This window comes from Notolabrus celidotus, chromosome 11 (genome assembly GCF_009762535.1).
Source record: "Notolabrus celidotus isolate fNotCel1 chromosome 11, fNotCel1.pri, whole genome shotgun sequence".
In the NCBI taxonomy this organism is placed as follows: Eukaryota; Metazoa; Chordata; class Actinopteri; order Labriformes; family Labridae; genus Notolabrus; species Notolabrus celidotus.
In genome coordinates, this window is record NC_048282.1 from 23,205,831 (window position 1) to 23,231,631 (window position 25,801).

At 43.1% G+C, this 25,801-nt stretch overlaps 2 protein-coding genes across 2 annotated transcripts in view; one reads left to right on the forward strand and one right to left on the reverse strand.

Annotated features, from left to right (window-relative positions):
* Nucleotides 1-556: 556 nt before the first annotated feature.
* Nucleotides 557-4,105, forward strand: LOC117820989 (rhodopsin-like). The gene is made up of 5 exons (XM_034694960.1): nucleotides 557-917; nucleotides 1,149-1,317; nucleotides 1,490-1,655; nucleotides 2,421-2,660; nucleotides 3,977-4,105. The coding sequence occupies exons 1-5, from the start codon at nucleotides 557-559 to the stop codon at nucleotides 4,103-4,105; spliced, it is 1,065 nt and encodes a 354-aa protein (XP_034550851.1).
* Nucleotides 4,106-5,149: 1,044 nt separating this feature from the next.
* Nucleotides 5,150-25,801, reverse strand: part of plxnd1 (plexin D1) — a 35,588-nt gene continuing 14,936 nt past the window's right edge. Inside the window, exons 9-23 of the mRNA XM_034696591.1 lie at nucleotides 24,990-25,102; nucleotides 23,855-23,959; nucleotides 21,950-22,080; nucleotides 18,867-19,065; nucleotides 18,631-18,777; nucleotides 18,321-18,477; nucleotides 17,850-17,953; nucleotides 15,702-15,765; nucleotides 14,384-14,418; nucleotides 13,646-13,750; nucleotides 13,289-13,452; nucleotides 13,043-13,190; nucleotides 7,312-7,452; nucleotides 7,146-7,220; nucleotides 5,150-6,167 (exon numbers count right to left, since the gene is read on the reverse strand). Of these exons, the coding sequence (XP_034552482.1) occupies nucleotides 6,051-6,167; nucleotides 7,146-7,220; nucleotides 7,312-7,452; nucleotides 13,043-13,190; nucleotides 13,289-13,452; nucleotides 13,646-13,750; nucleotides 14,384-14,418; nucleotides 15,702-15,765; nucleotides 17,850-17,953; nucleotides 18,321-18,477; nucleotides 18,631-18,777; nucleotides 18,867-19,065; nucleotides 21,950-22,080; nucleotides 23,855-23,959; nucleotides 24,990-25,102 (1,805 nt within the window). The 3' untranslated portion in view covers nucleotides 5,150-6,050. The remainder of the gene's footprint in view (nucleotides 6,168-7,145; nucleotides 7,221-7,311; nucleotides 7,453-13,042; nucleotides 13,191-13,288; nucleotides 13,453-13,645; nucleotides 13,751-14,383; nucleotides 14,419-15,701; nucleotides 15,766-17,849; nucleotides 17,954-18,320; nucleotides 18,478-18,630; nucleotides 18,778-18,866; nucleotides 19,066-21,949; nucleotides 22,081-23,854; nucleotides 23,960-24,989; nucleotides 25,103-25,801) is intronic.

Consider the following 25,801-nt stretch of genomic DNA (forward strand, 5'->3'; position numbering starts at 1 on the left):
GTTGGATTGCTCAAGAAATTTCATTTAAGAGTGGACAAACTACAAATAGGCTGGTTCCCTCTCCGCCTCCCCTCCCACTCTCATCTCAGCGTAATGATGCATTGATGAACACAACAGTATAATGATGGGTAGCCATCACCGCAACCTCTCACCTTGAGAACGCTTAACATACTGCATAGCTATTTCGGGAGTTTTCCCCTATAATGTGTGTGTGTGTGTGTGTGTGTGTGTGTGTGTGTGTGTGTGTGTGTGTGTGTGTGTGTGAGAATTTAAGAGCGAGTGGGCCACTTGAGATTGAGTGTCTTAATTCCATCTCTGCTAACACTTTGCTCCATGCACGTCCCTAATCCTTCGACCTGTTAAAAAGGTGCTGTGCTACTCCGGGGGGCTGCAGAGCACATCTTACTTCCACAAGCTCCATCCCTTCTGACATCCTCTCTCTCCCTGTTTTTTGCATCCAAGCTGCACAACAAGACTCCCTCACTGTGTTTGATTTTGCGAAGAGGCACAGGCTGTTTTATCCAGCATCTGGGACAAAACATCAGCAGCTGCAGCCATGAATGGCACAGAAGGACCCAACTTTTATGTCCCCATGTCTAACAAGACGGGCTTGGTTCGCAGCCCATTTGAGTACCCTCAGTACTACCTGGCTGAGCCCTGGAAGTACTCTCTTGTGGCTGCGTACATGCTGTTCCTCATCATCACTGCCTTCCCCATCAACTTCCTCACCTTATATGTGACCGTGAAGCACAAAAAGCTGAGGACCCCTCTGAACTACGTCCTGCTCAACCTGGCAGTGGCTGACCTCTTCATGATCATCGGAGGCTTCACAGTCACTCTCTACACATCCCTGCATGGATACTTCAGCTTAGGGGTCACTGGTTGCAACATAGAAGGATTCTTCGCCACCTTAGGAGGTAAGAGGGGTTGTTACCAATCATGTTGAACATTCCAGATGGTTTATGGTCAATGTGAATGTTGGTCCTTTTTGTCATTTTTGTGTTTTAGAACTTTAAATTCTACTTGTTTGAGAAAATGTATTAAGTCTTAATGTTTGAAATCTAAAATAACCTTTAGTTTGTAAGGTGTTAATATTGAGTAAAAGTGTCCTTTATTTAAATTTACATTTGTCCTTTTTTATGTCTCAGGTGAGATTGCACTGTGGTCTCTGGTGGTATTGGCTATGGAGCGCTATATTGTGGTCTGTAGGCCAATGTCCAACTTCCGCTTTGGGGAGAAACACGCCATCTCTGGGTTGGCATTCACATGGATCATGGCCTTGACCTGTGCTGCTCCGCCTCTGTGTGGATGGTCCAGGTACTTTCCGTCTCCATGTCTAGACTATAAAACCAAACAAATAATGTTTTGATGATTTCAAAGCACCCTAGAGATATATATCTTTTGTACTCAAACACAAACATCTGTTATCAAACTCTGAGTGTGATGGTGTTGATGAAATTTCTCAGGTTTTTATTGTGTGTGCATGCAGGTACATCCCAGAGGGAATGCAGTGCTCCTGCGGGATTGACTACTACACTCCTAAGCCTGAGATCAACAACACCTCATTCGTCATCTATATGTTTGTCCTCCATTTCTGCATCCCCCTCTTCATCATCTTCTTCTGCTACAGTCGCCTGCTCTGCACTGTGCGAGCGGTAAGGACGCGACAGCCAGACATGATATTAATAATAAGGATGCAATACTTTGTTTGTCCCCGCAGAGGAACTCTTTATTTTGTGTCTTTTCTACCTGTCGTGCCTCCACAGGGAGGTGGAGCAGCATCACAGAGCAGAGTCTCTGGAGATGTGAGGGGATTTAGTGGCTCAAGGACACTTCAGGAGGGCAGATCACTGCCAACATGGCGGCTTAGACTCAGCTCCTCCAGCTGGGGGGCAGTCTGCCTGCTCACTTTGATGCCCTCATTAATAATAATAAAACAGCATTGATAATGTATTAGCAGTCATTAACAGCTAAAGAAAAGTGTTGAAAATCTTAATTTGAGAGCCTATAATTGGATTTTTTTTTTTTTTACAACAAATCAAATGTAGGACAAAGTATGTGGGCCACATGGAGGGAAAAATCTTATAGGATGAGTAATAATTCAAGCTGATATATTTGTTGTAGTACATACTGAGAGGAAGTGATTCAGCATGCACATGTAATGTAGTCAACCTAAAATCCAGACATATAACAGCAACACAAGCACAACATATGTAAGCAGAAGTCAACAGCATGATAAAACATGACTAATATACTGTAGATTTGACCGTTTTCTGGTGTTATGCCGCTGCATAAACGATCTGTCAGTCAGAATAATCCTTTAATTTATTCTTTCTGCTGACGGGATGAACCTTTAGTTTACATTCAAATCACAGATTATCCTTTGAATAAGTGAATAACCTGCATGTGTCCATGCTCAGGCTGCAGCTCAGCAGCAGGAGTCTGAAACCACCCAGCGAGCGGAGAAAGAGGTCACACGCATGGTTATCGTCATGGTAATCTCCTTCCTGGTGTGCTGGCTGCCCTATGCCAGTGTGGCGTGGTACATCTTTATCAACCAAGGGACTGAGTTTGGACCAGTGTTCATGACTGCTCCGGCCTTCTTCGCAAAGAGCGCCGCTCTGTATAACCCAATCATCTATATTCTGCTCAACAAACAGGTGAGTGAAGCAAACATCCTGGTTTGATTCCTTTCATTTTTAAAGTAGAGAGTTCTACATTAAGGTACAATTTTAAAAGGGGATACATTATAATTCTGCACTCTAGAGTCTAGAGTATTTGGACTTTTTAAATACAGCATGTATGATAAGCTTTTTCACTTAAAACCTCTAAGACTCTGAATATGAAATGAAAGGCTCCTGACCTTTTCTAGGTGGCGCCTGTCTCATTTTAGACATCTATAATCTATTCACAGGTCCAGCAGAAAAGGATTTCCCTATTAAACTTCAAACTTCATACATTTGAAAAACTACGAAAGGCTGAAAAATGTACCTCAAAATAGAAATTTCTAAATCATGAAAGAAAGAATACAAATTTGTGTAAGTTTTTTTCTTTATTCATGCATCAGTCATCTGGTTGCCCCTCTGATTTTTCACAAGACTTTTTGTGGTACTTAAACCAGTGGGGGAGCCAGACAGTTTTGACTTGGGTGGTCAAACTGGGTTACCTCCAATAATCACATCTACTTTAACTTCTTTTTATGAAATAATTTTAAAAATATTACTTTTTTGTGGATTTCTAACGTTGACATTAAAAATGTAACTGGACAGAGTGTCAACATTTCAATCTGCTGAACTGAACTCTTTAGGGACTCAAAATTAAGATGATTGTCCAAAGTCAAAGCATCAACAAAAATAATATTCAAATCCACAGAAACTACTGTCTCTGCAGCTTGCTGAAACACAACAACACACAATAGCTGATTTCAATATAAGTAATGCCTCTGACATGGCAAATAGCCAATCATGTTTAAGAATTTCAGGGTGGACACAGGGGTGGCCAATCAGTTTTCAGAGGTGGCCATGGCCACCCCTGGCCACCCCTGGCCACCCCCTGGCTCAGCCACTGACTTAAACACATCTCAGCTAAAAAGCTTATATAATTCTACATCAGCCAAATTATCCATTTCATCATTTAACGCTTAATTTTACTCATGAAAGCCCGGGTTCATTCGGATTTTAATTGCTACTATGTAGTTGCTATTTTTATATTTATTTTATGTACACATAATTATGTATTTATTCTTGCGTTTCCAATTTATCTGTACTTGTTTGTGTCCTTGTGCTGCATATCTTATCCTGCATCTCACTGTTGGTTCTTCTTTGACAAGAGGGGGATTTAAACCCACAGCTTTTTCATACATTGGAGTAATGATTCATGTGTTGGTTCTTCTAGTTAAGGATCTCAACACTTCTTCCACCACTGAGTGATTATGTATGACAACTGTGATTCTGACCTTTTCTTTTTTGGCCCACAGTTCAGAAACTGCATGATCACCACAGTGTGCTGTGGAAAAAACCCATTTGGAGAAGATGAAGCTGCAGCCACAGCCTTCTCCAAGACTCAGACTTCATCTGTCTCCTCTAGCCAGGTGGCCCCTGCTTGACCTGTCCCCCCCTCTCTCTGCTTCCCCCCCCCCCCCCCCCCCCCAACGTCCAATCTGTCCCTACACACCTAGGGACCCCACCACCGCCAAGCAGCACTACTGTTCTATGGGCCAATCCTCTTGACTTACCTCTCCATGTGTCTCCACTGCAGTGGCACCGACAGACTGATGAACTCAAGAGCCAGCATGTGTATTTTCAATCCATTTAATCATGGAAAGTGTTCAGCTGGCTCCACAGAGTTTAACCCAACACTGAGGGTGCGTTTGTCCGTGTTATGATCCAGCTGAACACATTCCAAGCTCTCAACTACCCAAAAAACACAACAACATGTATTAGGTAAAAATGTAATTAAACAAACCATGCTGTGTGATTTCAACCACATCAAATCATGTTCAAGTAAATGTAGCACCAAGGTATCACTGAAATTTGCTTCAAAGGTATCTTCTGTTTGAAGACATAGGTGAATTTAGTCATGAATCTGTTTAGGAATCTCAGATGGCATCAGATGAGTCTGTCCTCTGGTCTTTGCGGTGACAAAGCTGAGGTTGTTAGTTTGTTTTTGGCCTCAATTGAAACATGAGTGTAAACAGATGGACCTGAAAAAAGCCTCTGCAGGGAGACGGCGCCTCCTGCGAGAGCTGATACATGTGTGTGTATGTGTGTGTGTGTGTGTGTGTGTGTGTGTGTGTGTGTGTGGTGGATGTTTATGTGTTTGAATGGACGTAGGAATGTTACTTTGTATATTAAAGAGGATATGAGGAAGTTATTTTATTCCTTATGTAAAGGCTAAGATGATGTGGAAGTTGTTCTGTGTCCTGCAATGAAAAAACAGAGCTAATGTCTTCAAGCCTTTCTCTTGCTTGCATTTTTTTTTTTTTTTTACAAGCTTTCTGAGAACTTCCAGATGCTTGTTTGCCGGCTTTCGGGTGGCAGGCCAGATCTTAATGGTTCTCAAATGTAGTTAAAGTTTGCTATGCTGTAATGTATTCAGAAACGAAGCAATTTAAGACTTAGTACAATAAACACGGACATGATTGGACACATTTAAAATCCTAAATACTGTAATTTATTTCACAAACTCTGACAAGTCATTTGGCATCACAAATACAGTCTCTCCTCAGGTTATATTGAGCTCACATTTTTTTCCTCATAATGTCAATTTCCCTCTTTTAAATTGGTCAGAATCCAACATGAAATTCATTCGTTTACAAGCACACATTGATCAACACTTCTATACCGCTGCAGCTCTTCCCAGTGAACCGCACTACATCTGATTTCATATATTTCACTCATTTAAATTCTTCCCTCCACTCCTCCTAAACCCATCATCAGCCTGCAAAGCACATGGGGGTCCTATTATTCAAAGCACTGATGGGACAGAGTCGCCCATCTTCACTGGTCACACCTGAGAGCGCTGCAGGCTTTAGGAGATGTGAGGAGCTTATTGAGGTCCCTCCTACTCATCCTGATGAACAGGTCACTTTAAAATAATTATAACACATCTATAAATATTGCTATGGACATTATAATACAGTACAGTGCATCATTGGCTCGTTCCCTTTACGTTAAGGGTTCAGTGTGATAAGATTGCCACCAGGGCTTACTGCAGATTCCAGTAACTGCAAAGACATCCAGAAAAAGCTTAACCTCCGAGCTTCAACACCTTCCCTCTAAAGCATAGCCGAGTTAGACCGTCCAAGTCTCTGGGAAAGATTCAAGAAGATTGCTTTGCGCTCCAAGATCCGAGGAGCTAAATGCATGTCGTGATATTGGCAAGTTTAAGTCTATTTCTCTGCCACTTTTAACGCTTTTTAAAGTCCATGGGCATATGAATGATGCTCATGAAGGCTTACTCTTCAGTGGCTGAGCTTTCCCAAGAACGAGAAGAAAGGCAGCTGTCAGCAGGAAAAGGAGATGGCTAGTAGAAAAAGACACTGGCAGGGTTCAGGCTTCACTGCAGCACTCATAGATGTTGTCCTCGACCAGGGCGATGACCTGCTCAAACTTGTGGTGCAGCTGAGTGCGACGTGCGGTGGGATTCGCCTCCAGAGCGCACACCACCTGACCGAGAAGAAGGAGAAAAAAAAAACACAACAAAGGTGACTTTGAGTGGCTTTCGAGCATTCATGCATCCATCAGCCACCTGCCTGGAAATAGAAAGTTGAACGAGGGAAAGGGAGAACAGCAGAGGAACAAGTGAAGTGCTTCTCCAGCCTTCACGCATGCCTCCACACCACAAAAGCCTTTGCTCTTCACATATTTACAAAACCCACATCTGCTCTCTTATTCAAGTCCAATACATTTCACCGCGTCAGTGGGATTTACGGGCTCTTAGCCGCAGTGTGCTACCAGGCACAGAGAACTGAGCTGGGGCGAGAGAATAGGCAATCAGAGGACCATTCATAGAGAGCTGTGAATGAGAGTCTAAGCCCCTGGCCCATGTCAGTACAGTAGCATGACAGAGGAAAGCAGCTAAAAGGCATTATCATGAGGGGGCTCCATTAAGGCACAGTCACAGCTGACTAAAGCCTCTCCTGAGAATAGTCACAGCAGCAAGGAGACATGGGGGAGGACAGCAGGGGCTGGAGGAGGGCTTGTCAAAGGAGATATGAAGCAGCAACTTCACAGGCTCATTAAGCAGATAGGGGCAGTGGATGGAGTGAAAGTAAACACAAGTTGTTTGCTTAAAGTAAAAGCTATATGGGGGCTGGAGGAGGAGTTCGAACACTTAATGCTGGCGGCTGCTAGATGGTTAGTTCTTATCTGATGATTCCTGCTTGGAGAGAAAGTAGCTATTTGGTGTTGATATTCGGTATACCACATGGCCATTGAGAGACAGGTTGTAGAAACTGTTTACAGCGCACTAGATTTCTCAATTTGATCTTCCACGCTGATATGTATCGCTCTGATACCCGTGTGTAAAACCTGAACAGCAATAGAGCTAACCAAGGGTGCAGAACGGGGCCAGTTTAAACATGAGTAACACATTTGATCTGATATCACAAAGACAGAGAGGTAACTGGAGATTTCATCTCTTACCTGGCTTCTGTATTTCTTGGCATATTTGTAGATTTCAGTCAAGGCCAGGTTGGTGTTGAAATCATTTCTGTATCTCTACAGGGTGAAAGTCTTTTGTTAGTTTCTATTCAAAAATAAAACTCCCCATGTAACAGAGGATTTCTTTACACACGAGTGGTTCACTTACTCTTGACTCCTCAGCTAGGTGAGCATTCATCTCCTGCTCACTGAGAGGGGCCATTTCTTGGATCTGCTGGTAGTAGCACTGCACTCTCTTCTTATACTCTGGGATCTCCTTGGCATACAGCAGCTTGTTGGTAGGGGAGTCCTGAAAAACGAAACAAAAATCCTTCATGACACCGAAAGTTTAAAACATGTGTTCCATGGATATGGATATTTAGCCGCAGGTCCGTGGAGTGAAGCGGATAACTTGCAAGCTCATGTTTGATATACTCTGACAGATGTGGACCCCCTCCTGCTCAGACAGATTTTCATCTAACCTGATTCAGGTCTGGCAAATTACAACCTTTATCTAATATGGGTCTGCTTTCAGAGGCATAGAGGCATTTCCATAAACAACCAGGGTGGCAGCTGGCATGTCGGCAACCATCATGACATGCTTAACATCAGTGCATTATGTTCAAGTAAAGCTACCTAGCCAAGCAGCTACTTGCTATGTCAAAGCGTCTGGTGTTGAAGAATGCAGAGGAGCAAAAAAACTGCAGATCCTTTTGAGTCCACTTGATGTGTAATCCTAAAACCCAGAGACAGATCAACACCAAAGTTTTTATTTTTATAATTCATCTGTTTTGAAGATATTCCAGCTAAGAGTTATGCATTGATTCACATACTAAGGGGTGTGGCCAAGCAGACTGACAGGTGGGTGCATTCTACCTGTTTGCCAAGTTGGCTAACCGCCTCTCCTGACTCCACTTCTTTGGCTGATTCTAGACCAAAAGTTAGCATGAGTCAGCATTTCCAATGTGGCGACTGCCTTCGTTTTGCTTCATAACACCTCTTGGGTGATGTCACTGAGACCTCCATGTTTCATACAGTCTGTGCCTATGTCTTACATTCCTATGTTCTGTCTGGCTGAAGCATGCAGAAGCTTCTTCCACATCAGGCATAACTTCAGCCTTAAATTCTCCTCTGTGACCCATTTCATCATTCCCCACTGGACTTCCTCTTTCATCAGAGATATTTGAGTATGATTGTGCAGTCCAAATTAGGAAGTGCTCAGTAGACTAAGGGCCTGATCTACTAAGATCCCAAATAACGAGCACTAATATGCGTGTGCAAACTAAAAAATTGCACCTGCTATTAATGGCCGTGCTGCGGGAGATCTACTATGATTGCGTGTGCAATTCATAACAGGTGCAAAAGTGGTGCGGACTGCCCTTAATTGAGGATTTTGCGTGTACTACCAGCTGTCACCATGGAGAGTTTGGGAGAGCAGAGTGGCAGTGATTTGTGAGAATGGAAAAAAAGTGATTTCATTATATGAAACATGTTTTTGTGAGTTGTCCCTCATGACTGTAAAAAAAATAAGAATCTCTTTTTTCTTCAGCAGAGCCCTGCAGGCGTCCAGATTGTTATGATGACATTGATTGGGAGTTGCAGCAACAAAGAAATCAGACGGATGGGTTACAGGCCATTGCACAGGAGGTGAGAGCTTTGTCCAATGTTACGCGCACTCTGCTGGGACACTTGGACCATCGTTGCGCACACGAGGCAGCTGGTCAGTGTTTGGGCTGATAATGGCCGCTAATGCCCTGGCAACAGTCGGGAGGTCATTCAGTGGCAGTGGTCCTTCAACTGAGCAGCCGGCGAATGAAGAGAGAGGGGAGAGCACAGGAGATGAACGTTCATTAAGCATGGGTGGACACTGGGAGACACTGGCACTTACTGTGATGGTGCGCTGGAATGATCCAGACACAAGAAAATGCAGTGTTGCAAGAAGTTTTTCCATAGGAGATATGGCATAGCTCCTTTTTGTGACAGGCTCCAAATCAGCCCTTAATTAGGTCATCCAGCAGCTAAAAAATGGGATTGCTGGATAGACGATATGTCTCTACTATTTTTATTTCTGACAGTCCAAATATGTTGACACCCGCACAGAGGATTCTTTCTCTCCGTCGTCTGTCAATGCACCTATGCATCCTTCTTGCCACAATGACCGCAGCCATTTGTGCATAACGCTGTGCCAGTTTGCACCTGCCATTCAAACGTGCTAAATATAGACGCAAAAACACTGCCCGCAAACGTTTGCAGGTTTGATAAATCACATTGCGGGTGCTAAATGATTACATTTGCATCTCCTCCTCTCAGTATTTTGCGCGTTCTGATAATCTGCATGTATTCTGCATATTCACGACGGCAAACAGGCTAAATGGATTGCACGTGCTATTTTGCTCATTTGACAGACGCAATCCTTGGTGCTCCCGGTTAGTACATCAGCTTTTCGTGCGCTATCAAGTATGCGCGTTTTTACACACGCAAGCCTTTAGTAGATCGGGCCCTGAATGTTTTTATGTTGATGGGCAGATTTAAACCAGCCTTAAGGGAGACAATAGTACAAGGGAGCAGTTTCCTTTCCACACAACTGGACATTCGCAAACTCCAGAGCTGGAGAAGGAATATTCCAGACTGAACAATACTCGCTCATACCTCTGCCACTCTCCACACAGTCGCTTCAGGCCCTCGTACTGCTGTTTATTCAAGCAGAAAGAGAAGTAGAAGGGCTAAGAGGTTGTGGGCACACTCTGGTTTTAGTGGTGACTACTGTTGCGAGCGAGCGTGTGTAGTTCTTTGTGAGCTTTGTGAGTGTGGGTGAGAGAAAGGGACCGCGAGAAAAAGTAGGACAGAGAAAAAGACGGGGCAAAAGAGACGGCCAGCCTCAGCTTTTCAGCATCAGTGAATGTGCTTACAGAGCACCTTCATATTTCTATGTGTCACGACTTATTTGTGTCACCTGATTTGTGTTTGTTTGTGTGTGTGTGTGTGTGTGTGTGTGTGTGTGTGTGTGTGTGTTTGTGTGCATGTGTGTGTGCATTTGTGGGTTGAGGGGGAGGGGACAGAACGTGGCTGTGGTCGCTCCCTCCGATAGGGAACCCTCTTGCTTCCTGTCCGCAAGGTCACTTCCTGCTGCTTGTCCATCTGCCCGGTAACCCCACTGTGACCCCACGGCCCCTCCATGTCTGCATCTCGCCAGATAAGAGGGTTTCCGTGGAAACAGCCAGCGTCGCTCACTTTCCTAACCCCTCTGTCTCATCCCTACTACGTTCCCACTAATCTAGACGCAGAACCCTTCGCTGCCCTGTCCTGAGGCAGACACACACACTCAGACAAATCCACTGTATACACGTGAGTAAAATGCAGAGGTGTGTCATGCCAGTCTCCTTGACCTGCAGGAGAAAGAGGACCTTATCCTTGAAGCCAGTGACTCCACAATCCGTGCACAGCCAGATGGGACATGTTAATGAGGAGGCTGCAAACACACACTGAGAGAAAATATCCTATCGCCGGAGGTTTGATAAAGTCCTCACATCCGTACAGTAGGCAGGTACCTGCCTGCATATACATGCAGATGTTGCTGCTGTGACTGCACTGTCTCCTTGGCACTGAAACGGAGTATATAAATCAGAAGGTTTCTCAGTGAAAGAGGAGCATTATTTGATGAGTCCTCTGTCCCCTCTAGGGAGGAAGCCGGTCAGAAAGAGACAGGAAGCAGAGCGTGCTCAGGGTCATGGTGTCTGATGGATGAGACGGATTTGTGAGCAGTGAGGACATTGACATGCAAGCACACACACACTCACACATATACAGACAAAAGGGAGAGAGACAGACAGATGGACACGAGAATGGCTGAACACAGACACACGGGCACCCTCGCACAGCACAAAAGGAGATCCCTGGTGCTCATGACCTTGGATCATCAGGCTGAAATAACATGAGCAGAGGTAGATAGAGCTGACAGGCTGGGGGCTGAGGGACAGAGGTTCACAGAAGGACTTAGAAGGTGTGAGTGTGGATACAAATAGGGATGGACAGATAAGCTGACATAAATACAAATAGATATATAGACTGATACTTGTGTGGAGAGCCTTTATCTAATCAAGTATTTAATTAGTGGTCCTCCTGAGAGAAGCGCTGAGGGAAGGACGTGAGGCAAAGATACAGCACTTGTTGAAGACATAACTGAGTCAAATCTTCACACACAGGCGTAGATCTTTAAATACCTCACACTGGATTTGTTTTTGATCAGCATTTCATGATGTGATCCAAAAGCATTGCAGCATTTCTTTCAATTCCCTCAAAACTGGATTTGTTTTTCATCCAAAATTGATTCTCGATTCAAACCAGTTCCTGTTTGTTACAAAAGGGTGCTGATTTTCAGGATTTAGCACAATAACAAATCATTCTGCGACATACGAGCACGGTAAAATGTGTTCACGATTATGCAGCTTTTATATTTGAACAGGTTTTATCAGCTGATGCAACAATGTCAACACACAGAGGTAAACCTGCAGCGACTGAAGCCAGAGAGGGGACACGGCAAACAATGCTGTGCAGGTTCGCCGTGCAGGGGAAAATGTGCTTTGGATTAAAACAAAGATTTAAGAGTTGAAGAAATTAAGAATTCTGAAAGTCATAGAAATGAGATGACTACTTTGCCTTGAGTTGCATAGAAATCCTCATGTTTTTGAGCCTCCTTCAGTATCAAAGTGTGTACTTATAGCTAATGAGTATGTTACAAACAGGAGCCGTTAATAGATAATACAGCATACTTTCAACGTGGCCAATTTGCAAATATGTGAGCAATTAGAGGATATACCCAGCTGACTTAAAAATCTATAGTAGGGGAGAACGGGGTTGGTTGTCACACGGGTTGGTTGGCACACCTGTTATAACTCACCACCAGAGGGCACTGTCTCTCAAATTGGGTTATGGACATTTCCAGAATTAGGATCAGAGCTCACCTACATAGTCTTCTCTGGAGTAAGACAGCTGAACTTGAGGTGAGAGGACTTTTTGTGTTTTTCATGTCAAATTGTAAATATTCAGCTCCTCAGTATTTTTCTTCTAGGCTTTTAAACGATGGGTTTATAACAAAACAAGTGTTACCCTTCCAAAGTGTGAAGGGAAAGCTATAGTTTAGATTTTTATTAGCTAGCTAACTAGTTGTTAGATGGTTGTTAGCCTTGATGCTAGCAAAAAATTCTAGTTGGGGTTGGTCGTCACATTTTCTTTGGGGTTGGTTGTCACATGTAACAACCAACCCCTATGTTGGCAAAATCATGCATGATGAAATTAGTTGTAGTGTGCAGACCCTACATTGTCCATCACTGTAACTCAGACAGTGACTGCATGTAGCCTAGTTAAGCGGGCCGTTATTGTTAGACCTGTTTGTTTTGTTCTTTATGTTGTTATATAGGCTGGCCTAAAGATGTGTTTCCTGTTCATGTTCCTTGCTCATTTTATAATGAAATGCATTAAGTTATGTAGGCCTATCACTTGTCAGTGCAATTAAACTTTCAAATTTAGTTCTGCCTTCTTGCCTTTTTTAAAAGATTTTTCCCATTGAAATACCATTGTGACAACCAACCCCATCACGGGGAGGGTTGTCACAATGTGTCAGAGTGTCTATGATAGTTATTTGCCTCTTTGTTACAATGAGTTGGAAAATTAGAGGGATGCAGATTTCAAGCCAACACCTTAAGCTTCAATTTAATGTAGGAATGACTTTTGAAAGATGTTTTGATGATGAGCAATCATCAAAACAGTAAAAAGTGTGACAACCAACCCCGTTCTCCCCTACATGGTTGATTGGGACAAAGACGCCTTAATTTGGTCTCAGCAGATCTCACACTGCAGACACAAAAAACTCCTGCATTTGATGAATAAAAATTTGGTCTTACCTTGCCGAGCTGCAGGTCAGAAATGGAGCAGGCATCTATGAAGGCCTGGGCAATGACAGACAGGCAGGCGTCCATGTGATCCGTCTTATCAATGTCAAACACAAACTGAGGATTCTTCAGGATGTTCACCCAGAAACGCAGAGGTAAACTGCACCAGGAGAGGGAGGAGACATTTTTTTTTAATGCCCTGTGCTTTCACAGTGAAATGTCCAAAAGCGACTTTAATCACTGAGTTAAGCTGTGTACCTGTTGGTTTTCCAGATGTGCAAAACGTCTGGGTCCGTGATGCCCCGTTTGTCAGCCTGCTCCTCCAAGAAGTCAAAGAAATATTTGACAGCCAGAGGGGGGCGGTCCGGTGGGATGCTGAGGATGGCTTGAAAGAGGTCATCCAAGAACTTCTGAAGAGTTCCCTGTGGAGGAGAGAGAAAGAAGGAGGCTCATACATACTCAGAGACATGCTTTCATGGGATGTGGGAATTACTCTGCGGCCTCTGAGGCTAATGCAGGCCACAAAAAACAGAAGCAGACGAATGACTTAGATAAAACGCTGTGACTAAATCTCTTTGTAGTGTTGACAAAGAGTCTGTTGTGTATTGTGGTTACCTTTGTGGACAGAAGGCGTGTCAGGTAAATTTCAGGCAGGACTTTCTTGCGGTGACTCTGCCTGTGTGACCTCTTGTTCTCCATTAGATCATCATGAGGTAGGACCTGGAGGGGAAGGGGTCAAAGATCAACATACTGCCCACCAGTTGAAACCCTCTCTTGAGTACCTTAATGGAAGCTCTTCTGTCTGTGCTCTTTGTTGTCAGAGGGGGAATTTTCTGTTTCTTGCATTAGACACATGATCCAGAAACCACATCAGGGTATTTTGAAGCACTGAATCATACACAGAAATGAGGAAGCATGTGGGAATTGGGAAATTTTCATGCTTTCCTGCGGTTGCTGTGTATAAGATCATATTTCTGACTTGCTCACACAGGTCTAAATAAGGGTAAGGAGAAGAAAGAGGCGACCAAAATCCACCTACATGTGTCAAAAAGGTGGCAAGAGAACTGTCCTGCAAAACTAACTATTCACCCGGCAAATTGCGTTCTGAAGAACTCATTATTCTAAAGTCAAAGGTCCCATATCTACGCTGACGTTTATAAAAAGGCTTAAGCGGCATTAGCGCTGTCATGTCCTCTCAGCAGCTTTCCTTTTCACCTCCATTCACCCCCTTTCTCTCCACTGTCAGGCCTGCTCCAAGCTGTCTTACTGTGGCAAACACAGGAAATGCTCTGGAAATAAACTCACTTAGGGCACTTATGGAAATGTTCTGATTGACCAGGAAGGGATACTTACCAAGTGTACATATTTCTCTGTATCCAGATCTTTAGCTACGGAGACAAAAAAAGAAACACGTGGCGTGAAACAATGCGCAATCAGTGAGGTGGAGACCTGAGAGAATGAGAGGAGACAGGAGGAGTGTGACACAGAAGAGTGTGACAGATAGGAGGGAGGAAAAGAAGGGAGATTGACAGGAGTGCAGGGGAGATAGAGTACATGCGAGAGGAGAAAGTGATTAAGGTGGACGGTGGGCAGGTAGGGGAGGGGAGCTGTCGGAGAGAATGAAAAAGAAAGATTACGAGTGAAAGGGAAAAAAAGGAAAGAGAGAGATTAACGGAGGCAGACACACGGCGTCTGATTGGTTCTGGAGCCGGTGTAATGAGATGGTAATGCTCGGCCAGCGCTGGAAAAGAGCATTAAAACCTTGCTGGTTTATATATAGAACTAAACACAAACACACACTCATACACATGCATGACACGTATGAATACATGTGGACGCATGTCCAAACACAAACTGAAAGCAGACACAAACAAATATGGTAGATTATTGTTCACAGACACACAGCAGCAAAACAAAAGCAGGCATTTGGCAGACCTACACACACATACACACACACATACACACACACACACACAAAACAATATAGTGAGTGTGTTCTCATTACAGCCTCCTCTGCCAGAGATGCTCCTGCCCAGCGGGACTCAGGCCAGACCCTCACCACTGATCACAGGCAGGCAGGACAGTGTTTTATATTAGCCAGGGAGCACTACAGGCTCATAACACTCCCTCAGTGCTTTGAACCAGAGCCAGGTTGGTCTACATAAGCCTATTTTTGGCGGAGTATGAATGAGAGGAGAGGCTTTGATGGACAGAACCTGAGCTCTGGTCTGGTACTGATTATGTAAGGTAGACCCCAAGACAACGAACAGACAAGCCCATTAAAGACTGCATGTAAGCTCATCTGTCAACAGGCGGATCTGTTGTTATAGTCCCGGTTGAGGCTGCTCAATGGGCCGACTTGAGTTACCCGAAAGCCCACATTTACTAATGGAGGACAAGTTCTGAAAGAAGCTGTAGGAGAAGTCCAGTCTGAAGCGCGACAGTGCGTGCAGGATTTATTAGGTGTGAGTGTGTTTAGATGTCCGCTGTGTCCTTTGGGGGGCGGGGAGGGTGTGCGGTTTCATGCATGTTTACACGAGCGGATCATGTTCTCGTGATCAACTAAGCATGTGCCATTTCCTGGGATGGAGTGAGTGAGTGTATTTATCCAAGTGTGGGTGAGTATGCGCGACAAAGCAACGGGGAGTGGGTGTGTTTAAAGGTGACGTACCTCTCTCCAGGGTGTTGTCTTTCTTGTCTTTCATGCTCATGGCCAGCGATGCCCCCTCTGGGATCTGTGGAGGGAGAGAAGATGGAGTGAGGGAGGGAGGAAAGACGAGAGAGGACAGAGGGCACAGGGTCAGGGGTGAGCCAGGGTGCACCAGAACAGCATCATTAAGCATTCCCTCGAGGGGAGAGTGGTGTTGAGAGGTGTGTACGAGTATGTGTCTGTGTGTGTGTGTGTGTGTGTAGGTGTCAGTCTTGTGTGTATCCAGAGTGGTGGTGACTCTGCAGGAGCCTGGCTGGGCTCATTAAAGTCAACCTGTGGTGAAATGGATTGAACAGCCTTGTCAGTGAACCCAGACTGTTAGTACACGCTGCAGCTCGCTGCTTTCACAGCTCCGTCCCAACGGCTGAGCAAAAACTAAACAGAGCACTTAACAAGAACAGGTAAAGGGTCAAAGGTCGGGGGTCACAGAATGACTGTTTACTCATGCACAAACAAATGCAGACATAAGCAAACACACATTTACATTTTAACGACATGGCTTACGTGACATTTAAGTCTTTCTTTCCTTTTGTCCATAAAACTTAAAAAATATTTTAAAGATGTCACTAAACACATTAAGACACTTTTTTTAAATTGCTGCCTTTCATACTGAAAAGTAAATGATCTCATACACCTTTAATAATGTATTCGTAATAACAATAACAATAATAAATCCAGAATATAATAATGTGTAAAATAAAATGGTAATAAGTGTGTAAGTAGGAACCTTTGTCTTTTTAATTGGTAATGTTAATACTTGTATTTTCATAGATTCTGAGTATCTCAAGTTTTACTTATTTACTTTTTATTGAATAAACACTACTGAAGAGGATTAGAGACACCAGAGAAATTAAAAAAAAGAATTTTAGAGGAAGAAAACTCGAAATTTTTGAGAAAAAAATCAAAATTTGCAAGTTTATAAAGTTGTAAATCTATGAGAAATGAAACTCGAAGAAACTTTCAAGTTTATAAAATCGTAAATTTTCAAGAAAAAACTCAAACATTTTGAGTTTTATAAGACATAAATCTATGAGAAATCAAACTAAAAAATATTCAAGTTTATAAAGTCATACATTTACAAGAAAACTTTAAATTTGTAGATTGTTCACAAGCTGCCCTTTGCCCATTCCACTGCATCATGGACCCACCTGACAGCCTTATCAAATTGTACTTCCTACTTGGACTCAGCAATAAGGAGAGACTACTGATTTTAGCCCAGAATCATTACATTATTATGAGCATCTGGACTTTGAAAAGACATTGCTGTATATTGGGGCTGTTCAGCAGAAAGCAGCACACTGATCTGGAGGAGGTGATTGCAGTTATCCAACAAGAAATTCACCTCAGCAGGCATATGCAAGAATGTAGATTCTATATCCTTGTTTACATGTTTATGTTGTTCACATGATGATACATCACCTCAGTGGGCAGATACAAGGATATCCTTGCATTGCAATCTCGGATATTTTGAGTTTTTTCTCGAAAATGTATGACTTTATAAACTCGCAAAGTTTAATTTTTTTCTCGAAAAATTTCAAGTTTTCTTTCTCGTAAATTCAATTTTTTTGTTTCTCTGGTGGCCCTAATCCTCTTTCCTATGAACACATAAGAAAAAAATAGGGCATTTCTATTATAGTTAAGGCCTGGATTTGATGTTAAGATTATGAATACTATTTATAGTGATTGTCAATTAACTAGAAACTCATTTGTAGATTACTTATCATTGGATTACAATCATGCAATTATGTTTAATCTAAAATTATAACTACTTTAATGATGATAGAAACATATTCTATGCTTTTCTAAATATATATTCTGCACAACAGCACAAATAAAGCAGCAGCTCCTCTGCAGCACATGATCTGTACAAAGACAGACACATCACCCAACAGCAGACAAACGTGAACAAAGACACCTGAGCCTAACTATGTGCAGCCACATAGAAACACCCAGCATCCGCCCACCCATGGATAGAAAGTGACACCATTTATAAGGACTTCTCACCTCCAACACCCCGCTGTAGCTGTTATAATATTAAGGATACACAGGTGCACTATGACGACACCCACCACGGTGGTTTCACACATACACCCACACAGACATACACACCTGGTAATGGAAGACCGTGTTGAGCTTCTTCCTGCCATCCTCCATCACTGAGGAGTTATCCAGGTCCTGCAGAAGCTTACTGTTGCTGCCAGAGTCGAACCACTCTGGAGGAGAGAAACGAGACCAGAGGAGGGAGGAGCGTGATATTAGACAATTTCATCCTAAATTTGGAGAAGAATATGCGAGACAGAGAGCAGTCGTGCTCTAAATCTCTGTGTCACGACCTGTGGAAATATTCTTGGGCCATTAATCAAATCAGCTCTGCAGGCTGCACAGCTTTGGAAAGCAATAACTCTTTGTGATTATGACTGTACACTCTCCTCCATGCATTCTGTCATTTATTATATTGCAGCCTCAGGTTAGTTGGGCTTCATGAGAGGAATTGACCTTTTGCAAGCAAAGGAGATTACTTTATCCCGTACGTTTTGGAAGGGAAAGGATGAGAATAATCAGAAGAAAATGTGCTCTTACCCAGGTCCACATCCTCTGCTCGGGGCCACTGGGAGAATGGCAGGTTTTTATAAAAGGCCTCTAGGATTTTTTCCTTCACCTGGCAGATAGTGTCTGTATTCATGACCCTAACTGCCATTGAGTCCATGCCACAGCCCTGGAAGGAGACGTTGATGTTCTGCAGAAATAGAAAGAGCAAAGATTTTCTAACTTTCAAAGAAAATCTTCAAGTTTTTAAATTCTGCATCTATGGAGGTTACTATGGGTCAACTTCCTCTAAAGCAAAACTGAGGATGTGAAAGATGAACCGAAAGTGGGAGAGGTAACTGACCAGTGGTTTGGCCTCCACGTTCTCGCGGAGCAACCACTCCTCATTGAGGGTGTAGCGGGCCTTCCCCGTGATGGCGTCTATGGAGCCCTTGTTGATCTGCTGCTTGATTGCACACAGCAGCAGGAAGAAAGGCTCACCCACTGTTTCCTGAAGAACATGAAGTAGAGGTGGAGTCAAACATTCCATTCTTTTTAGTCAAAAAGGCCTCTTAATTCCTAATTTTTCTCCCTCCTCACCTTGAGGTAGCTGTACATGCAGATGGACATCCAGTTGGTCAACATTTTCTCCACGACAGACTCCGTGCGGCGGAGCATCAGTTTTGGGTTCTTGGAAGCCGAAGCGTCAATAAGGTCCACGAGCAGATCTTTCATGATGCTGGTGTAGTACTCCAGCTTACCATGGAGGGCGATGGTGAGCAGAGACGCCAGGCTGCATCTGAAGGACGAGAAAAGAGATTAGCAGAAGCGATAGAGAAGCTCTTCCAAACATGTTCCATCAGGGTGTGATAGTGGGGCATTCAGAAATGACTACTATAAAGGTAAATATGTTGCAAAATGCACAAGCTTGTAGACTTGATGTGAGAACCTGCAGAATAGGATTTGAGAACTTGTGGATCAAAAATCTGAACTTGTATGTTTCAGTTTTTACTTGTAAAAAAAAAATTCACACACGTGAGCTGAATTTGAAGTTACAAGAAAAAATAACTACATGGGAGCTTGTGGAAAAAATGTGAACTTGTATTTTGAACATTTTCACTTGTACAAAATATTCATACAACCGTGTTCTGAATGTGAAGTCACACAAAAAATATTCACACATGTGTAGATTGATATTTACAACCACAACTCTGTGATTACAACCTCTTGAATCGCTTTCTGTAACTTCACAAATGTGCTTTCTTGCATTTCAAAGTGATGAATCTGCGTGCTTGACTTTTACAACATTTCTTGCGATAATGTGTTGCAAAACAAATTTGCACTGGTAGCTGTGGCATGGCGGTGGTAGGGGGGTGAGAGGTGGAGTGAGGGGTTAACCAATCAGAAATCAGAAGACTAAGCGCTGTTCTGATGTGAAAGTGAAAACTTTTAACTTACAAGTTCACTTTTTTTTTTCCACAAGCTCCCATGAAGTTATTTTTTCTGTAACTTCAAATTGAGTTCACATGTGTGTGAATTTTTGTTACAAGTTAAAAAGTGAAACATACAAGTTCAGATTTTTGACCCACAAGTTCTCAAATTGTATTCTGCAGGTTCTCACATCAAGTCTACAAGCTTGTGCATTTTGCAACACATTGACCTTCATAGACTACAGAACAGAAGCAACAACAGGTCTGTTACAGGTCCCAGCACCTGTGACGGCGGATCTAAATAAAGGCCTGATCTCATGCAGGGAGCATCCGGGTGAGTAAGTCCAGAGGTGAAGGGGATTTCCCTAACAAAGCCCCTTTAAGCCAGGAGGAAGGGGCCACATCAGTCAGTAAGCGCTGACTCTGAGCTGGGACAGGGATGTGGTCTTGCCTCTGGATTTTTTCTTCTGTTCCCCACAATGACTGGCAAGTTTTAGGACATCAGGACCGAGACAAGTAACGCTGACAAATGAACAAGTGTTTACAAAGCCGGTCAACCACTGTTCTAAACAAGGAACGTATCTTTATGCATCAGATACAGACAGTCTTGCATGAAAGTAAATAAGTGTGGTTGAAACTGGAAACATAGACACCTTCTGTATGCAATGTAGGGCACTGAAATACAACAGTTAAAATAGGTTACCTTTTCTAAGTCTCCCTCTATGTTCTTTAGACACATGTCGTGTAATCTCTGCTGCTAGGGCTTTTAAAATCAGAAAGTAACTCCAGGCATTGTTTGATGATGTTGAACAGTAGCACAGGATCATGAGAGTTGCTGTCTTCATTCTCTTTTTCTATTTATTTTTTATTTATTTCTTTTACTTTTCACCAAATGGTCACTAACTTCAGCTGCCGACTGCGGCTGGAAACAAAGTTGAGGAGAGCTTTGAGAGCAAACCGAAAGAGTAAACTTGATACCTTTAGACCAACACAAGGAGCTGAAAGATGGTTAAGATAATCTTTAGAGATGAAGGAAACTGCAGAGTGAGGTGACATTAAAACTGCATGAGCCACCTTATACGATCATGGACTCCTTTGATGTGTTATCAGTAAAAAGATAGACTACAGTAGCTTTAAGAGACCCATGATCAAATACAGAATACTGTTAAGGGCCACAAAGTGAATTTAAACCCTGCTGACCGTAAAGTGTTGACAGTTTCTTAAAATTGTGCCATGGAAAAAACTTCTCTTGATTGGTCCTTGGGTTTTTTTTTTTGTTTGTTTATGATAGTTTTTGCTCTGTTTCCTTCCATAATCTGTCAATATACTGCATATGTTTTTTGTTTTTTTTGTCTAGTTTGCTATCATGAGGGAATGTTATTTGTTCTATAACAGTTTATTTTTATCCTTTATTTGTTTATCTATTTCTTCGGGCGAAAATCTGTTCCATGTTTTACTTCTACTTTTGTATTAAAAAATGTTCTTTTTAATTGTTAAGAAACTAATAAAAAAGTTGTATAAAAAAGTTCTGACTATGGTTTATCTGAGCATTACGCACAGTATTGCCAACTTAGCGACTTTGTCACTTTATTTAGTGAGTTTTCAGACCCCTCTAGCGACTCTTTTTTAAAAAAGCGACTAGCAACAAATCTAGCGACTTTTTCTTTTTGTGTGTGTTAATGGAGACTGACATGAAAGCATGTATCTCTCTTACTCTACACAACAAGCAGTGGATGCTGCTGACAGTCCCTCCTAGCTGCATTCAGAGCAGGAGGCGATCATCCCGCCGCACCCAGACTGCAAATGTATCACACATGTAAGAAGACATTGCTGGCTGATCCTGCCTACTTTCTCTTTTTGGTCCATTTAGAAGACAGTTAATGTAGATTGTATATAATAAACATCTTTAAGATGTTATGGTTGAAAAATTTAATGTTTTACTTTGATTTGTTTTAGGCTCCGAAGTGTAATTATAAACATATTTAGAGTGTTTTTTAACCTCTTTTTGTCTCTCCCTCAACGCTACACATCTCTCTCCTACAGCGGCCATTACAATTCAAATTATGCAAATTAAATGATGACGTAATTCAGTGATTTCTAGCGACTTTTAGGACAGCTAATAGCTACTTTCCTCACTGAGGAGTTTGCAACACTGATTACACAATCCAATCTTAAACCCTTCTCATGTAAAAGCCTACAGTCAGTCTACAGGGCTGCTTTTTCTGCCAAACCCATAACAGCTGATTAATTTACCTGTCTCGTACAGCAAAGTCCTTCTGCTGCTCCAAAGCATGGACGAACGTGACGAGGAAGTGCTTGTTGCTGAGCAGTGTGGAGAACAGAGTGATGCCCTCCTCTACATTCGGCCTTGTCGTGTTGTTGGCCTGATGACAGACAGGGAATGAAAAAGTTATTCTCTGCGTGTTTTCACCGGACTGCATTACACACCTGCTGCACCCTCTCTTAATGTATTTCACCACCTCTTGTCTCGAGTGACCCATCTAGAGAACAATTCATCTCTCCGTCACCACTCTTCCTCCTGCTTCTCTGGGCCCCCCCCCCCCTCCCTCAATAGAGTCTGTATCTCCCGCTCGGGTCCCTGACTGTGTGTGATTGGTTCTAAATGTGCCGAGTCGACTTAATGAGTATGGTCTATCTATGGGTGCGACTAAGCAGCAGTGTGATGAAGTCTTCCCTCTGGACTGCAGCCATATGGTGTGGTTTGCAGCCTGACAGAAGGAGAACAGGGGTGTCCATTAAGATAAATGCCCGCCTGTGAGATTTATTTGCTGTGACCTGGAAAACACTTCCTGGGAAGACAATGTGGATCCAAGGCACTTCATCACGCTTAGACAGGCTCCCACGGCTGCCGACCCAAAACTAGCGCTGCAATCGTTACTTTCTCTCTTCCCAACGTGCGCGCACACACACACACACACACACGCACACACATGCGTTCACATAGAGGTGTGTGAAAGTGGGTGCTCCCTTGCCCACTTTCTCTTTATAACTCATGTCCGCCCCTCCATTACACACACACAAACACGCACACGCACACACACATAGACCCACACACACAAAACAAGAGATGGTTTTGATGAAAAGCGTACTGTTAGGTTGTCCTAGTGCCAGTGGGAAGTGTGTCAACAACCTGCCATCAGCTTAGTGGGAAGCATGTTTTTTGACAAGCAACATTTTTTGTGTATCTCACTCAGTAGAAACCACTGCATGACATGCATTAGTATTCATATTTGCACACACAAGAGCATGCAGGCTCACACAAACATATATAGCACACCTGACACATGCACTTTAATAAGAACACACAAAAATGCACTGTATGCTTTTCTTTAGTCCCCATCAACAACAGTCCCACTGTGAAACCTTAATAAGCTTTGGTGTGACCCAGTTGAGTGCGAAGGGAGTGAGAAAAGGATCCGAATCAAGGCACTCTAGGAGAAGAAAGCAACCTAACCTAACAGCCTAATGGCTTACTGCTCGACTACTGCAACAGCATCCTTTACGGCATCCACTGACCTCCAAAAACTCTAGTACAGCCAGATCTCAGCTGCCCAGTTACTCACCCACTCCTGCTCCAGAGCCCACATCACACCCATCCTCCAGCACCTCCACTGACTCCCCATACAGCACCGAATCCACTTCAAGATCCTGCTTAAGTCCTCAATAACCTCGCCCCCCTCATACCTGACCGACCTCGTCAAACGCCACTCCCCGTCCTCACCGCCTCAGATCATCAGATGCCAATCTCCTGTCCCCTATCACCAAGACTAAGCACCGCACCTTGGAGGACAGAGCCTTTGCCATCGCTGCCCCAACTCTCTGGAACTCTCTCCCTCCAAACATTCGTAACTCTGACTCACTCCAATCATTTAAAAACCACCTAAAGACCTTTCTGTTCAAAAAAGCATACAACACATAACCTCTACTCCTGCCCCACCTCTATCTTTGTTCTGTTTTATTCATCTGCTTTATCCTTTATTTATTTTCATTATTATTTTTCTGTAAAGTGACTTTGAGTATCAAGGAAAGTGCTATACAAAACCTATCAATTATTATTATTATTATTATTATTATTATTATTATTATTATTATTATTATTATTATTATTATTATTATTATCATTATTTAACCCTTTACCTGCCAGTCCTGCAGAAGCGGGTGAGTCTCTGGCAGCACTCGAGGGCCAAGGGCATCATTCTCGTAGACGGGCTGGACAAGACTCTTCTCATAATCGGAAAACATCTGAAACACACATAAACACAAATGGAAAACTGTAATACAAAGTCAGCTCTGGTTGCAAAAACAGGAAAACCGAGAGACAGAGGGGACAAAAGGAACAAGCCTTGGGACTCTGCAGTCTGGCACCAAAGGGCAACATTTCTTTTTTCGAGGCTCTGTCTGACCATGAAAAGGGAACATGACACTGTGACACAAGCGTCATGAGCCTTAATGGCTTCAGAGGCAAACTGACCCAGAGCCAAGAGCCAGCCTTTCAACACAGTCTGTCATTTCAGAGCAGCTACATTTGTCTTGTATTATAACTGTGTCAGAGTCTGTGTTTGATGCTGTTTTTGTGCGTGTGTGTGTAATCTCAAAGAACCAGAAGCTCTCGTGGTAAAACACGAGAGCACAAAAGGGTCATGTTCAGAAAGTTTGCTGTCTTAGCGGAAAAATACGGAGACGATACTAAAGCAGCAACACTTGAATTTATGTTACTCTCAGTGTAGCTTTTCATCACTCCCCCTAATCACTTCCTTTACTGCAGAAAAAACACTGTCCGATGTCCATGTTGCGCAAGATCCTATGCTTGCAAAAGAGCGTGGGTGTATGAGCAGAGTCAGGAGTGTTTTGAGAAATCAGGGGCGAAAGTTCCCTTGTCTCAGTGCCGGCCATTGTTCTGTCTCCTTGAAAGTCCATGCCTGTGGTTGTAAGACAAAGCCTGCTGAGTTGTGTCTGTGGAAAAAAAAATACACCCACCAACAGACAGACCCGCCGCCTACCATCAGGGTGGATCACAAATCAGAAAAGCGCGTACCTATAGAGAACACATTAAGTCACCTGCAGGGTGCCACACTGAGCTACACTTTGCTTAAACTCTGTATGTTTAAAAGTTCCAAGGTGAATTTTGATGCTGCATATTACAAGCTGTGGGGAATGTGAAATGGGAAATTCAGGGAGAAAAAAAAACATTATTAAAACCCCATTGAGAAAAATGGTATTGTCAGAGTGCCAGTGGAAATCAGATAGCGGGCGGAAAAATAGGTTTTCTCACCTTGGGGAAGAACGTGCGTGTAACAAACTGCTTGTACTCCAGAAAAGGGATGCCCTGGCTGCGATTCAGCTCTTTGGTCAGGTCTGTCATGTCCGTCTGCAGCTCTGCAAAGCCTAAGAGAGAAAAAACAAACAGAATGACCCAAAAAGGCTTGAATCATGGGAATGTTTAAGATCACGGCCCTGTTTCTGGCTCCTCGTGCTTCATTTGTAGCTAAGCGAAATGAGTCAGAAATCTGTTCACAGGCTAATGCAATAACCCTGATATTCTCCCAGGACCCTGTGGGATCTGTAAGAATCAAAGATCAAATTAAAGGAAAGTTAAATCAGAATTGTATCATCTTATTTCGCAATGTTCTGGTTGAATACTAAATACACCAGCCACTCATCCTCTGATCTCATTCCAATCTTTGTCTTCCTTTTCTTTGCCAGACTTTGCAGTCCAGGCAAATATTTACCAGACAACAACGAGAGCAGCCAAATCCTGTCTGAGGCCCTCATCCAAAACATGTGTGTGCAGGCTGCGGAAACAGTATCAACATCTCCAGACGCACGCTTGAAAATGCATGCTAATATCGTAGCTACTTTAATGGGTAGCATGTTCTTTGAGAGGATGATGTTCTTCTTTAATGAGACGTTGGAGATCCCTTTATGGAAGAGCTTTCCTGTTGCAGGATGAGAGACATATTGGGGTTACAACGCCAGTTTCTTCGCACAGTGTTTGTGTAGAAAGAGGGGAATACTAGACCTCAGGGATTTCAGTCATATTTCATTACTCCTCCAGGTTATTTATCCTCCTGCTCAGGAAAGCGT